Here is a 16,565-nt window from a genome sequence, read left to right on the forward strand (position 1 = left end):
CCAGGGAAGCCCCCAGCAGTGTATTTTTAAAGCCTGGTTCAGGTAACTTTGTAAACAGATTGTTCTGAGGTCACTGTCAAATTCAACTGACCATGTAGCAAAATTAATTGCCACTTTTTAAAACACAGGATGGCTTTCTAATTGAAGATGAATTAAATATAACTACACATAATCTAGCATGCATCAAGAGACAGAAGGGAATATTTTAAACAAATCAATTTTTAAAACAAATTTATATTGAGCTTAGAATTTTATTTCTAATCTATATACCTGAGAGACATTTTCAAATTTATCCTTTTCAACTGTCATGGCAAACTCCCTCTGAAAAGCTGCTTTTAAAAACTGAAATTAATTAGGAATATATGTAATTATTTTTCAAATTTAGTTATTTTATCCCAAACTATTAAAGAAATCAGCAATCTGAATACCGACTACAACACAGACTACTTTCAATTACATCTTACCAAGGCACATATAATACTGGTGACCGGTTTGCATTTCTTTACCTGTAACCCAGTTCATTTCCATATCAAAATCAAAACAACTATCATGACTGGCCAGATCAAGGGAAGAAAGATTAAAGAGCAAATATAAGCTGCATAAGAAGCAATTCCAAATCAGTCCCACCAACAGAAGAAAGCAAACAAAGCACATGTGTTCCAATGTATGAAGGATCAAGAACGTATTTAAAAGAGGAGAGTGTCTTTTTCTATTCATGATACTAGACATAAAACAAGTTATCTTAGCAGTCTACCAGAAGCTTTGAAATCCTGACAAATTATATATTGTTTCTAAGTAGATAACTCAAAGCAACACATTCAAAATATAGTAATATTTAAAATATTTAAATAACTAAATACAATTCAAAAAGTTATTTACAATTATAAGATAAACTACTATACAAGCATTTCTATTGTTCAAAAGCAGGATTTAGAAAAAGCAATAATACGTCAAATTAAGACGTTATATATATTATGAGAATTGTGGCAAATTTATAACCAGAAAAGACAGGATTTGAAACGTGGTGCACAGTGTAGTGGAGGATATCATAAGACAAAGAGGCAAACTCACCCATTTACTTTAAATTACTTGAAATTTCAAACAGAAGTAAATGCATTTCATCAGCAGAGCACGCTTACAAACCCAAGTTTTTTGCTCCCTGCCACTAGCAGTTAGTTAATAATTACACATGGATATTGATATTCACATTTATCTAGTTCGCTTTGGTAGAAAAATTCTGACATTTCAGGTGATACTACAGAGCTTCATGCCCTCAACATGAAGTACAAAAGATACGGGATACTGATTGGCCTAAAAAAAATTTTTTTTTACGTAATCCCCATGTAGAACTCCTGTAGGGGGCTCTAAATATTACAACAAGAAATCACAAAGCAGAACTAACAAGTTTTTATGTCTTCCTAGAACCTTCTGTTATTACTTCAAGCTATTTATTAACTGAACAAAATTCCTATTGTTTGCATTGCATGTAGTGGACATTTCAAAAACATGTTCACTTTAGTTCACTTGTATTCGCCAATCTTAACTCTCCTCTTCTCCAACCCCTCTAAAAACGTAAATGTTACCTAAAAGATCTGACCATTCTGAACCAAGTAAGATTAGAAGAACTTACCATTTCAAAAGAAAAGACAGAGGTATACCTACAACACAGTGGAACAATAAACCAATCACATCAGTTTTTAAAAATGTACCCAAAAGAGCCCCAGAAGAGTGCAGAGACTACACACTCACTCTCCAGCATACAATTTTCTCTAAACTCTCAGAACTTTTTAGCTGCGTCTCTTAACCTACCCCACATAGGTCCCCGGTCCCTAAAATACTCTAAAATCCTCAAAGATGTGACCCTGGGCTTGATTCCCCTCTGTATCCTCTATGAAGCTCAGGACTGTTTTGAACACAGGAAAAACAAGGAACAAATTTTTCCTACTAAAGGGAACCTCCAGTCTTTGTGTAAGACTAACTATCTTGAAGGGATAGTCAAGTGGAATCTGCATACTAAAAAGTTATGTGTGCTGAAAACCAAGATAAAAAAAATGGTTATTTTACTGTTTAAAATTTACTCTTGGGCTTCCCTGGTGGCGCAGTGGTTAAGAATCCGCCTGCCAATGCAGGGGTCCCAGGTTCGAGACCTGGTTCGGGAAGATCCCACATGCCGCAGAGCAATGAAGCCCACGGGCCACAACTACTGAGCCTGTGCTCTAGAGCCTGTGAGCCACAACTACTGAAGCCCGCGTGCCTAGAGCCCGTACTCCGCTACAAGAGAAGCCACTGCAATGAGAAGACCACGCACCGCAACAAAGAGTAGCCCCCGCTCGCCACAACTAGAGAAAGCCTGCGCACAGCAACGAAGACCCAATGCAGCCAAAAGTAAATAAATAAATTTAAATTTTACGCTTTACTATGTGACTCCATTATGAACTCTACAGAAATACATCAATAGGTGTGTTTCAATGCCACCTATGTTTCAAAACCACTGATGTTGAACATCTGAAATGTTAGTATTAAATAAAAATACTGAGGTTTAGTGGCTCATAAAGAACCCTCAAAACTGTATGATTGAGTTGCACGCTGTCATCTGAAAAAGAAGACATCAAGCAACTATTTAACTCTCCCAATTTGCATCTCAGTAACTACAATATAACAAATACAAGATTCCTGACCTCAAAAAGCTCAAGAGGGCTCAAATACTGGACAACTGTGAGAAAATATTTAGATGGCAATATAAGTACTAAAAAAGAATCATTAAAAATGATACAGGATCACAGCCGGGGTGAGTAGTCAGGGAAAGTTATGTATGTGCTGAGTATACACACTCCCCAGGAGGGTAAAAGGGATATGGAAATTTTTGTGGAATATGAGCCCCTCTGTGACTCTAATGGGAGGTAAGGCCGATGAAGACACTAGAGTCATCTAATATGACATAGAAATAATTAAGTCCAACAAAGTGTCCTCTGATGAAGTGGTTAAAGAATATAAAGGACATGGTAACCATTTCAATCTGGATTCATTCAAAAGACTTCTAAACGTGAATGATAAAACAGAGGGGGAATATGCTACTTATAAGCGTAACATATGATTAGGGTGACCACACACACATCCTGGTTTGCCTGAGACAGCTTATTTTATGCCTGCTGTTAAAAAAAAAAAAAAAAAAAAGTAATTTTACATAGTACTCATATTCACTTGTCCGAGTTTGGATGAAAATTTTATGCTACCAGAAAACTACTAGAGCTAATCAATGAATCTGGTAAAGTAGCAGGATACAAAATTAATGCACAGAAATCTCCTGCATTCCTATACACTAATGATGAAAAATCTGAAAGAGAAATTAAGGAAACGTTCCCATTTACCACTGCAACAAAAAGAATAAAATACCTAGGAATAAACCTACCTAAGGAGACAAAAGACCTGTACTCAAAAAACTATAAGACACTAATGAAAGAAAATAAAGATGACATAAACAAATGGAGAAATATACCATGTTCTTGGATTGGAAGAATCAACACTGTGAAAATGACTATATTACCCAAAGCAACCTACGGATTCAATGCAATCCCTATCAAACTACCAATGGCATTTTTCACAGAACTAGAAAAAAAATTTCACAATTTGTATGGAAACACAAAAGACCCCAAAGAGCCAAAGCAATCTTGTGAAAGAAAAATGGAGCTGGAGGAATGAGGCTCCCAAACTTCAGGCTATACTACAAAGCTACAGTAATCAAGACAGTATGGTACTGGCACAAAACCAGAAATATAGATCAATGGAACAGGACAGAAAAACCAGAGAGAAACCCACGCACATATGATCACCTTATCTTTGATAAAGGAGGCGAGGATATACGATGGAGAAAAGACAGCCTCTTCAATAAGTGGTGCTGGGAAAACTGGACAGCTACATGTAAAAGAATGAAACTTAGAACACTCCCTAACACCACACACAAAAATAAACTCAAAATGCACTAAAGACCTAAATGTAAGGCCAGACACTATAAAACTCTTAGAGGAAAACATAGGCAGAACATTCTATGACATAAATCACAGCAAGATCTTTTTTGACCCACCTCCTAGAGAAATGGAAATAAAAACAAAAATAAACAAGTGGGACCTAATGAAACTTAAAAGCTTTGCACAAAGGAAACCATAAACAACACAAAAAGACAACCCTCAGAATGGGAGAAAATATTTGCAAACGAAGCAACTGACAAAGGATTAATCTTCAAAATATACAAGCAGCTCATGCTGCTCAATATCAAAAAAACAAACAACCCAATCCAAAAATGGGCAGAAGACCTAAATAGACATCCCTCCAAAGAAGATACACAGATTGCCAACAAACACATGAAAGGATGCTCAACATCACTAATCATTAGAGAAATACAAATCAAAATTACAGTGAGTTATCATCTCACATGAGTCAGAATGGCCATCATCAAAAAATCTACAGACAATAAATGCTGGAGAGGGTGTAGAGAAAAGGGAGCCCTCTTGCACTGTTGGTGGGAATGTAAATTGATACAGCCACTTTGGAGAACAGTATGGAGGTTCCTTAAAAAACTAAAAACAGAACTACCATACGACCCAGCCATCCCACTACTGGGCATATACCCTGAGAAAAACCATAATTCAAAAAGAGTCATGTACCACAATGTTCACTGCAGCTCTATTTACAATAGCCAGGACACGGAAGCAACCTAAGTGTCCATCGACAGATGAATGGGTAAAGAAGATGTGGCACATATATACAATGGAATATTATTACTCAGCCATAAAAAGAAACGAAACTGAGTTATTTGTAGTGAGGTGGATGGACCTAGAGTCTGTCATACAGAGTGAAGTAAGTCAGAAAGAGAAAAATAAATACCATATGCTGACACATATCTATGGAATCTAAAAAAGAAAAAAGAAAATGGTTCTGAAGAGCCTACAGGCAGGACAGGAATAAAGATGCAGACGTAGAGAATGGACTTGAGGACACAGGGAGGGGGAAGGGTAAGCCAGGACAAAGTGAGAGATTGGCATGGACATATATGCACTACCAAATGTGTAATAGCTAGTGGGAAACAGCCGCATAGCACAGGGAGATCAGCTCGGTGCTCTGTGACCACCTAGAGGGGTGGGATAGGGAGGGTGGAGGGAGACGCAAGAGGGAGGAGATATGGGGATATATGTATATGTATAGCTGATTCACTTTGTTATAAAGCAGAAACTAACACACCATTGCAAAACAATTATACTCCAATAAAGATGTTAAAAAAGAAAATTTTAAAGTTTTCCTTACAAATAATTAGATATTATTAATTAGATATTATTCCTTACAAATATTCGTATAATATTAAATAATAATAATGCAAATAATAATATTTGTATTCCTTACAAATATTAATTAGATATTATTCCTTACAAATAATTAGATATTATTAAAATTATTAAATAATCCTTTTGAGAAGTGATCGAAGATTTCAACAGCTGGTTAAAATTGATATTATATCTTCAACACAAATGCCCCAAATCATCAAAATCCTAAGGATCACTTCCTAGAGTATATGTTAACATTATAAACATGTATCTTTGTTTTCATTTGATGATAAAAGTCTAAGTTCCAATTATGTACCATCCTTAAATATTCAGAAAAGTTCTTCGCTCATTGTAGGAAACCAAATTATTTTAGTAAATAAATAAAACATATTAATAACAAAAAATTGGGCACAACTAGAGCATTCTATGCGAGGCCACTGCAGTATAACTGTTATTATCCATTCTGATTTTTACCATCATGTCCAAACCATCAGAAGCAGGTTGCCATTACACCAGCGATAGGTAATAACCTTCCCACACCTAAATCTGACTCCAAACACTACAGCAAATAATTCTTCAGTTATTTCCATAGGATGATGAAGAGGCTATAAAAACCTCCTGTGAAATATGTCCTTTGTTCAAATGTGTCAGATATTTAGCCTTCCAAAATAACGCAATCTTCTACTTCAATACAACCAAATTACTTGTTAAAGCTAAATACTTTACTGAAAAAGAGAAGTGATGGCCATGTTAAAACCACAAAATGGCAGCTTCTCTCAAAAATTCACAAACTATTTCAGAAAACGTATTTGTACCTCCTCATTAGTAAGTGACACCTGGGATCAGTTGGCTCTGCCAGCACCTATTAATGAAAGTTCATTACTGGCTAGAGTTTCTGCCCTGAGTTTTGTACAGCGAACATGGGGGGAAGGGTTAGGTTATAATTAAATCAAGGAATGATGATAAGAGAAACAATACCCACTCAAGAAGCAGGAAGGGACTGGCATAAAATTAAACAACAGGCCCAATGTGGCAGCTCTTCCCATAACTTCTGCTGATTTATAACCGTGACTACTAATGAACCTTCTGAATACTAATTTGGATTCTTCAGAACCAAGAACCAAGGTTCTAGGATATGAGGCACTCTGCTCAATAAACCTTCTAAAAACGCTGAAAAAGAACACGTAAGTTAATATAATTACATTTTAGGTCACAAACTCTTCATGAGTTTGGTTAACATGAGCCACTTTTTATAGATTTCCCCCCCAGCTCTCAGACTGGCCTGAGAACAGAGGTCGGCAAACTTTTTGGGGAAAGGGCCAGATAGTATTCCAGGCTCTGCTGGCCATACAGTCTTGACACAGCCTCAGAGTTATGTCACCACTAGTCAACGCTGCCATTTTGGGGCAAAGCAGCCATAAACAAAACATAAATACAGCTGTGTTCCAAAAAAACTGTTCAGAAAAAAATAGGCAGTGTTCAGATTTGGCCTGGCTTACCCTAGTCTGTAGACCTCCAGTCCAGATGAAATATTTTAAAAACTAAAAATTAATGTATCATCTGAGATAATACTCCCTTCCATATATAGGATGAAAGCCCAACTAAAAGTTGCCACACCAAAATCCCACAGAGCGCGATTCACAGAGAATGTTGTGCCATTTATACTGCTAACTGTATGAATTGTGTCTGCCTTGTCCAATGACCCTGACCTCTCCCTTAAAACTCCCCAGGTCCCATAAAAAATTCAACTGCTACTACTATTCTCGCCTCAACATATGTCTGACTGCAACATATGGCCAGTGGTTTTCGATCTTTGCCAAGGAAAATAAGCAAGCTGAAGGGCTTTTTAAAATGCATATCCCATGGCTCCAACCCAGACCCACTGGATTAGATCTCAGGCATTTTTCTTTTTTACGTTCCACAGATGTGCTGCAAAGATTGAAAACTACAGTATTTAGTCAAAACTGTCGATCGACAACCCATCAGAATCTACTGGGATCACAAATGAATCAATTAAGTAGGACGGAGACCTGAGAACCCACATTTTTTGAAAGCTCCCTGAGTGCTTATGATGCACAACTTGAAACACTACCGTGGAAGAGGTGTTACCCTCTTAGCCAGGCTACATCTGCTGTGGCCTCTCTGCTCAATAATTCCAGGAGCTACAAAGGAATACCTCTAAGGATTTGACATGGGTCAAATTACTGCCTTGGTATATAATACACATTCGGGTCTTTATGCACGTGTTCATTTCTCGAGGGCCAGTCTCACCTACTCAAACAGGAATAAAAGTTATTCCATATCAATTCATGTATATATCTTAAAACAGATATGAAGGGCTATTCTCTTCTTCACTAAAAACCAAACATTAATATTTACCATGCCAGATAAAGAAACTTCTTAAGTTTTAAAACAAAGTAGCATCCAATCTAAGCACTGCCCCAATTTTCCTAATCAAAGTATTTTTATAACTACATGATGAAACTACTAAAGCCAGAATGACATTTAGACATTTTATGACTTACTCATTTTTCCAAGAAAACTAAGTTTACTCCAGGAAACTGCATTTTAAAAATATTCTAATTAAAATCTCCCCTTTACTCCAAACCAAACTGCATCCACAAATGAAGACTAACACACAGCAGTACTTAAATGTTTAAACTACTGAATCTACAGTAAGTGAAACAACCTAATAGTAAAAAGTCACAAGACAACCATAAACAGTCTCACAAATTCTTACTGTAACAGAATAACTTCTGTGATGTGTTCAAAAGCTGTAAAACTGCGATAAGTAGAAAATTTCAACCTAGTAAATACTATCTAGAAAATGGTTCAAATACACTATGGTAAAGATAAACCTAAATGCAATTAAGGCACAGAATAAAAATATATACATTGTTATGGGAGTCAAAAATGTGTTATGCTACAGGAGTGAACACTAACATGTTTAATCTATAATTACCAGATCTATTACCAAAGAGCATGACTTCCTCTTAGGAGGAATAAGGTATGAAATTAAAATGACAGCTTCTAACTGATGAAGAGCCGGCATATCCTTGAAACTCTTAAAAATATATTCACACGGGGCTTCCCGGGTGGCGCAGTGGTTGAGAGTCCGCCTGCAGATGCAGGGGACACGGGTTTGTGCCCCGGTCCGGGAAGATCCCACATGCCGCAGAGCGGCTGGGCCCGTGAGCCACGGCCTCTGAGCCTGCGCGTCCGGAGCCTGTGCTCCGCAACGGGAGAGGCCACAGCAGTGAGAGGCCCGCGTACCGCAAAAAATATATATAGATAGATAGATATTCACATGTATGTCATAATATTATGATAAATTTGAAAGCTAACAAAAAAAAAAAAAAAAAAAAACCCAAAAACCATGACCAGACATGACGCATCTTTTCTTTTGGTAAGGGCGGGAGCCGCGCTATGCAGCATGTGGGATCTTAATCACCTGACCTCGGTTCAAACCCGTGCCCCTTGCATTGGGAGTGTGGAGTCTTAACCACTGGACCACCAGGGAAGTCCAGATGTGTCTTTTGTTACATTAAAATATATATATATTATTCAAGACAAAGTATTTATTTTATACTTAAAAGCCCATACTATTAGTTGTGCTGGAATATTCCTAAAAGGAATATTAGAAAGAAACGTGAGGTGGCATCTTAAAACGAACCAAGTAAACCTACATGACTTTTATTACCCAGGCAAGCTGAACACTTACCATTTGATTCCTCCCTTTATACTGAACAGTGAGAAAAGAGAAGCACATAAGAGGGCCTAATTTCAAAGCTTTTAAAAACAAAAACAAACATTAAAATTGTTTAACAATTTTTCCCCAAAGACAGTTTTCAAAGTAAAAATGAAGAATAACTAATGCAACAATGGCCTCAATGTTTCTTCTATTAACACAAACCAGTCAAGACTAGTATAGAGCTTTTGTTAATATTTCTTTAGTGCTTGATTAGTTTATATTAATAAGCATTATGGAGCTAGGAACCAAATAAAACTGATACCAAAATGATGAAAAACCTGTGTCTATTCATAATTTCTAATCTCAAAAATATCTAAAAATAGAACAAGGACTATATTTTCCCCTAGATATTTAATTCCATTACTACATACTATGACTCCTTTCCAGAAAATTAAGAACATAGTAACTTTGTGGCCTAACATGAGTATTAATTAAAAAAAAAAGTCACCAACACTCCAGCCCAGGATTCAGCAAACTTTTTCTATAAAGGGCCAAGGAGTATTTTAGGTTTTGTGGGTCAAAAATACTCTGTTTAGTAGTCTTTTTTTTTTTTTTTTTTTCTTGTCCATCAACCCTTTAAAAATGTAAACACCATCCTCGGCTCTGTGGTAGGGTGGTATGAAAATGGGTGGAGGTTCCAGGCTACAGTTTGCAGACCTCTGCTCCAGCCAAATTAATCTTATGATGCTTCAAATATGCAACACATACTTTAAGTAACTACTTAAAAATATCTTAATATTAAAATACTTGATCATCTAAATTTTCTAAGAGCATATTTATGAAACAATAAATGATCTATTTTTAAAATGCCAATAAATCTGTCATATTTTTAAATATCTAATTTGTTTATTCTCAAAGTTCCTTGGCTATCTATAAAATTTTACCCACCACTAAAATGATTTTGAAACATTCGAATGTTTTTAAGAATTTGCAGTATTTCAATTTTAAACTGTAGCAACATTTCTAAATAGTTTTTCAATAGAAAAGTAAAGTCGAAACTATCTGTTGTCCTTTATTAATTATACCTATATTAAATACCACTGAACATATTAAAAAACACTGGTGTAAGTTTTTTTTAAACTGAAATTTCAAAGAATGAAGAGTTTGCAATCAAGCTTATGATGTAGCCAGCTTAAGTTTAACAGAATATTTTATTTAATCATTTCCTTCTGGTCCCTAAATGATTTACATCATTATACATAGCTACACATTTGCTCCAAGAATATAAAGTGTATGCCAGAGAAATATTAAGAAAGCTAATTCCACCAACTTTACTATAAGCAGGCAGTTTAAAAAAAGATACGTCGAGGTACATAAAAGAACTGGGAAGAATTTCCTAATCCTCAATGGAATGAAATAAAATTTCCCTAAGAAATATATCACATGTGGTTTACATTGACTGTATTTTAAAATAAAAACGCTAGTTTTCAAAATATATGCGCCTGAAATTTTTTTTTAATTCCACATTCTTTTATAACATCATAAAATATCCTCACATTGATAAATCCAACAGATTTATGTTCAAATGTAACTATGAAAGACCACCATTTAAATATGTCACTATGCAAGTGCTATGTATCCAAGAGGAAAAGAGAATTGCAATAATGCTAGAAATTATTCAAAAAGAAAGTTCAAAATGTACTCAACTAATTTTCTAATGGGATTTATAAATCTATTAATTTAAACTTTTAGTGTGACTTATAAATAATAAAAAAATTTCTAACAATTTAAATGCCATATAATTTTCATTCAAAGGATATTTACTTGATGGAAGGTAAGATAAAAAGTTCTTGTTGCTATTCTACTTAGGATTTATATTGCTGTCTGTATTCATTTTAAGTATTTTTTTAATTTTCCAGGGACAAAAGAACAGGGACAGAGACAGTCAGAAAAAAGACACCAATGATTGGAATTAATACATTTAGCCTCAGAAACTTACTTACTAAATAATCATGGCTTTTGAACAGCTAGAGGAAAAAAATACTGGTAAGTATTTTTTAGAGTGAGTTGTTAAGCTGGCATTCATCTAAGGTGAACAATGAGACTCTGTTAATTATTATTAAGACCCTGTGGGTTATAACCTACTTGAAGTATCCTTTTTTGCCCTACCATTTTGCCCCCCCAAAACAAAACCCTGAGTCAGATAATGTCTTTGGAACTAACTCCAGTTTACAAGAAATTCGGGCATAAACAAACTTGCTGAACATCACTGCAAGGATACAGTCAACAAAATCCAGGACGTGAGATACTCTATACGAGGAGCTGTTTCTTTAAAAAAAAAAATAAGGAAAAAAAGAGAGAGAGAAAACCTATAGACTAAAATGACTGGATTTACCAACCGATCTGAAGAAACCAACTACTTTTTAAAAAAAAAGTAAGACTTGGGCGAACTGGAGCTTTTAGTAGTTAATATTAAATAACTGGCAATTTTTAAGATATGATAAAGACATTTTTTGAGAGTCCTTATCTTTTAGAGATACACACTGAAATACGAATGAAATCATATGAAGTCAGGGGTTTCATATAAAAAAAAATTAGGGAAAGTGGGTATACTTAAAGATGAAAAAGATCTGCTAAGTATTGATAACTGTTATGGTTGAGTGATGGGCACATACTACTTCTACTTTTCTCTATGTCTACCAAACTAAAGAATTTTTAATGTCAATTAACGGTGAAAATCAGTCAAGTGGAGATGATGAATTTATCAAGATTCCTAGTTTAGTAGGAATTAAAAAAAGATAAAGTAAAATGGAGAAAAATTTAATATTCATTTCATAAAGCATGATTATCTTCAGAAACTAATTTTAATTTATTACCTGTAAGAGGTTAAGAAATTCGTTAGTTTAACATAAACATGACAAATTCAGAAAGATTAGAAAATATATTACTATATAAAGCAGAATCTAAAGAATTCTAAATATATATCATCCACCTGACAATGTAAAATCATTTTAGTTAACCAGTATTTTACTTACATTTTCCATATAGTTTGGCTTAAAGCCCTCCTGCTGTCGCCTCAGCTCCTCCTGTTCTCTGTGTCGGATCATTTCCTCTTCACGACGACGGTGCTCTTCTTCATGCCTGAGAGATTTTTAAATAAAAACTCAGGGTGGTTGACATATAAGCCATAATACGGTATTTTATTTCAGGTAAAACAAAATCATTTATGTTTATCATTTATTTATACTTTATGCCTAATCTGTGATAACGAGTGGCTTACCAGATTTACCTTCCTTTTATTTTGCTCTAAACCATTACTAAATCAAACAAACCAATAAAATAATTTATCTAGGGTAAATCAAAAAAGTAAAATAACAGCATATAACTAGGATAATTATATGCTTACAGTCAAAAAATCCAGAACCAAAAGCTCAAGCCAGTACTCTATTACTCCACAAGAGAAAGCCTGGGATTCACAATCACTGGCACAGCAGAGTTAGTTCTTAGAGACACTCAGAACCTATTCCAATACAAGCCACTGCAAAGGACCACATTGCCTAGACAAAAATCCTACTATGTGCAAAAGGAAGCCTTAACAAACATTCTCTCCCCCACTTCATTAATGCACTGAGGAAAGTATGCACCTGGAGCAGGTGTCTGATTACCACCTGTTTTCGCAAATTAAGTTTTATGGGACAATCATTCCCTCACTGTCTGTGGCTACCTTTGGGCTAGAGCAGTGCTGAATAGCTGATACACAGACCATATGACATGAAAAGCCTAAAATATTTACCATGTAGCCCTTTCCCAGGAAAAGTATGCCAACCTCTGCCCCAGAGATATCAAGCATGGAACAACAACTACAAGACAAACAAAAAAGATATGTATGTGCAGGATTACTATTAAATCATAATTAGTTACAATATGATTAAGAGGGAAAAACCTACAAAATAATATTAAAGTAATAGTCTGACATTATACTGACATTTAAATCAATGCAAACTCAAATATACATGCTCTCCACTCAAAAACAAAAAAGTAATTTAAATAGCAAAGACTATATAATGCTGATGCCCCCTCAGTAGGTCTCATTTTCCAGGCTACTCTTATAAGCACCCTTTTACACAAGTATAGATACTTCGTTGTTGTTTTGTACACCAAACACAGTACCTGAACTAAAAGAAATGGCGGTTTCACCCACAGCCAGCAAGAAAACAGGTTGTTAGGACTTCATATCAGACCATGTGCAAGTAACAAGACAATGTTCCTAAGGTATTTCAAGCAAACTCTAGATTTTGAGATATCTACATCCCCAGTGTAGATCTCTATTCAAGGAAACAGAATATTCCAATAAACCGGTTAATCCATTTCTAGTACATTAACACACTCATAAATTTTATGGTTAAGAAAATACTTTCATGTTCATACACTGCTGAAAATGTACATAGTGACAAGAAAAATTCTCTTATTCAAAAACTCTAAGGCCACATGTGTTTTTCAGACTTTAAAAAGGGTTTAATATACTATTATGATATCCCCAGTAGGATCTATTATGATCCCCCAGCAGTACCCAGTAATCAACACCATTAATACTTCTGTAGCAAGATGAACATTCACATTCTACAAATATAACAAAGGTTTGGCATGACCACAACATAAAACAGGTCAGGCTTTGCATCATACAGGCTCATGTCAGATCCTGCCACTAAATGATACTCAAAGCTTTTTGGTCTTCAAGATTGCAACAATGACTTTGTTGAGGACCAACGTGTAGCAAACAATTTTATGTGTGCAAATCCATTTCCAGTAAACTAAACAGAAATATCTATACATGTGTGCAAGAATGTATACACACAGATACAAGACTGTACATTAATTAAAGGCAAAAGGTTGAAGACATTCAATTACAAATGAGGGACAAGGAATACAATACAACCATTACAAAGAGGCAGATTTGCATTTACTGACATGAAACAATGTCTAAGGTACAGTGTCAGAAAAAAGGCAAGCAAAACAATAGTATTCCTATTGCTGCATCTAAAAACCATTTGTAGGAGCAGAGAAGAGAGTATGAGAGTTTCTATCGCACTGGGGATAATCTGGGGAGACAAGAGCATTGCCCTTTTTCTTTTGTACACATACGTATCATGTGAGTTTTTTTAAACATGTATTGCCATAACATTTTTAATTTAAAAGATATTTTAAACAAAATTTATAATGTACTTCTCCCCATTGTTAGAGCAATTTTTTTCTGATAAAATATGAGACTACATTTATATCTGGAGAAAAAATATGGTAAAAAGGTATAAAATCACTTTAAACATTTGCTATTTTTTTCCTTCCATTCCATTGCCTATAGATTCCAGAGTTTCTACTTTATTTTGTGATTACACCACACTGACAATTCCATAATATAAATTTACAGGCAACATATAGGAACATTCCCTACTGTACATGCTTGCTTTTAATTTTTTTCTTTCCACAAGATGCTTTAACAATTATCTTTATATTTAATGTCTCTTTGGATCAAGGATAATTTCCTAGGTTATATTCACAAATGTAACTAATAAGAAGCATGATGAATTTTAACATCCTTCATGTTATACTTAATTGGAAACTGACAAAACCTCTATTTTACAATTTATTTTAATTGGAAACCCACTAATTGTCTCATATTTTAATAGGACTTTGAAACCTGAGAGGCTTTAGGCACTAAGCTATGATACGACTGACATAAAAATGTCCTGCTCTTTGTTCCAGTCCAGCACTATGGCCCCTACACCCACCAAAGGCCTCAGTCCATCTGATGATCTTTATACTTTGTCAAATGACATAAAAAGGGAAAGAATGGATGGATGGGTAGATGAGTGAGTAGGAAGGAGTAAGGGAAGGAAAGAAGAGAACAAATGAACAAGTACTAAGTGGGCCAGTTACAGCCTGAACCAGCCCATCTAAGCCCTGTCCGCCTTCATTGTCACAGCCTCTGAAGAAGTGACCCACGAAAACCTAACTTATTTGTAGCATTGAAATGAAAACCAGAAAATTTTGTATACTCCAAATTATTTAATTTCTTTCAAATATATTTTCTTAAGCAGTTTTTTCAGTCTCCCAACTAAGGTAAACAGAAAGGCTGTGTCCGGACTCTCTGGCTGTCTCACGTGGCAGCCTCCTGAGTCAGACCAACTTCTGCAGGCTGCTGCATTTTTATCTGCTTTCTGCTGCAAGGGCAGGATATGTTTAACAATTATTAGTAAAGTAAGTTCCTAGACACTATTTTTTTCCTTTCCTTCATACATGCTGCAAAATAACTCAATTTTAACACATTATTTACATTTCTTAAATCAAGAAACAATTCTTACAATTAACTTCAAAACAAACTCCACAGGCACAAGTAAAGATTAACAGATTTATCACTGGCTGTATCTGCTAGAATACAGCCAACCATAAAAGTTACGCATCAAATTATCACCTAATTGTTGATATATCTTTATATTGTTAGTACACACTTATCTGAATTTCAAATTGAATCTGATATACCTCTGCAATATTAAGTAAGATTAATGGAAGACCATTCGGTGAAAAATTACCAGGTACATAGAATACTTATCACGTCAAGCAACCAATATTTCAATTATTAAACAAGTAACCTATTAAAAATTCCAGTAAGTACTGCGTTCTATTTTGTGCGCTTCACTTTCTTTTTAATAATCTGATCATATTCCAACTAATGTCTGCCTCCCTCCCAGATTACCTAAGTGCCACACCAGCAGAGCTTGTGTCTTTTGTTTTCCACTGTATCCCCAGTACCTAGAGTCCTCTTTTTCATTTTTGTATTTCCAACTAATTTTAAACTTACAGAAAAGTTGCAGAAATAGTAGAGTTCCTATATCTCCCTCATGCAGCATCCCCTAATATTAACAACATCCATAACTATAGTACAATTATGAAAACCAGGAATTCACACTGGTACATTGCTACAGTTCAACTCTAGGTCTTACTCAAATTTCACCAGTTTCCCCACTATGTCCTTCTTCTGTTCCAGGACCCTATCCAGAATCTCACATTGCATTTAGTTATTATTTCTCTTTAGTCTCCTCCAGTCTGTAACACTTCAGTGTCTCTTGGTCTTTCATGACCTTGACACTTTTAAAGAGAACTGATTATTTTGTACAGTGTCCTTCAATTTAGGTTTGTCTTAAGTTTTCTCACGACTAGCATAAGGTTATGAAGCTTTGGCAAGAAAACCAAAGAAATGACAATGTACACTTCTGGGTGCATCATATCAAGGGGTGCCTGGCGTCCGTGTCTTATTAAGGGTGATACGAACCTAAACACTTGGTAATGGTGGTATCTACTGGGTTTCTCCACTTCAAATTTACTATGTTTCCATTTGTACCTCATACAAATTTGAGACTCCACAAATCCTGTATCCCAAGTTTTGCGCAACCACCTTAGCACCTACTGGGAAATCTTGAATGAACAACTATAGGCGTGCCTCATTTATTGCCCTTCCCAAAAACTGCATATTGCTTTTGCACACTGAAGTTTTGTGCCAACCG

At 35.3% G+C, this 16,565-nt stretch overlaps 1 protein-coding gene across 1 annotated transcript in view; it reads right to left on the reverse strand.

The window, feature by feature from the left end:
* PSPC1 (paraspeckle component 1) overlaps positions 1–16,565 on the reverse strand; it is a 58,456-nt gene that overhangs the window by 14,078 nt on the left and 27,813 nt on the right. The window contains exon 6 of the mRNA XM_065896015.1: positions 12,042–12,147. Coding sequence (XP_065752087.1) covers positions 12,042–12,147 — 106 coding nt within the window. The remainder of the gene's footprint in view (positions 1–12,041; positions 12,148–16,565) is intronic.

The sequence above is a fragment of the Phocoena phocoena genome, chromosome 18, assembly GCF_963924675.1.
Source record: "Phocoena phocoena chromosome 18, mPhoPho1.1, whole genome shotgun sequence".
Lineage (NCBI taxonomy): Eukaryota > Metazoa > Chordata > Mammalia > Artiodactyla > Phocoenidae > Phocoena > Phocoena phocoena.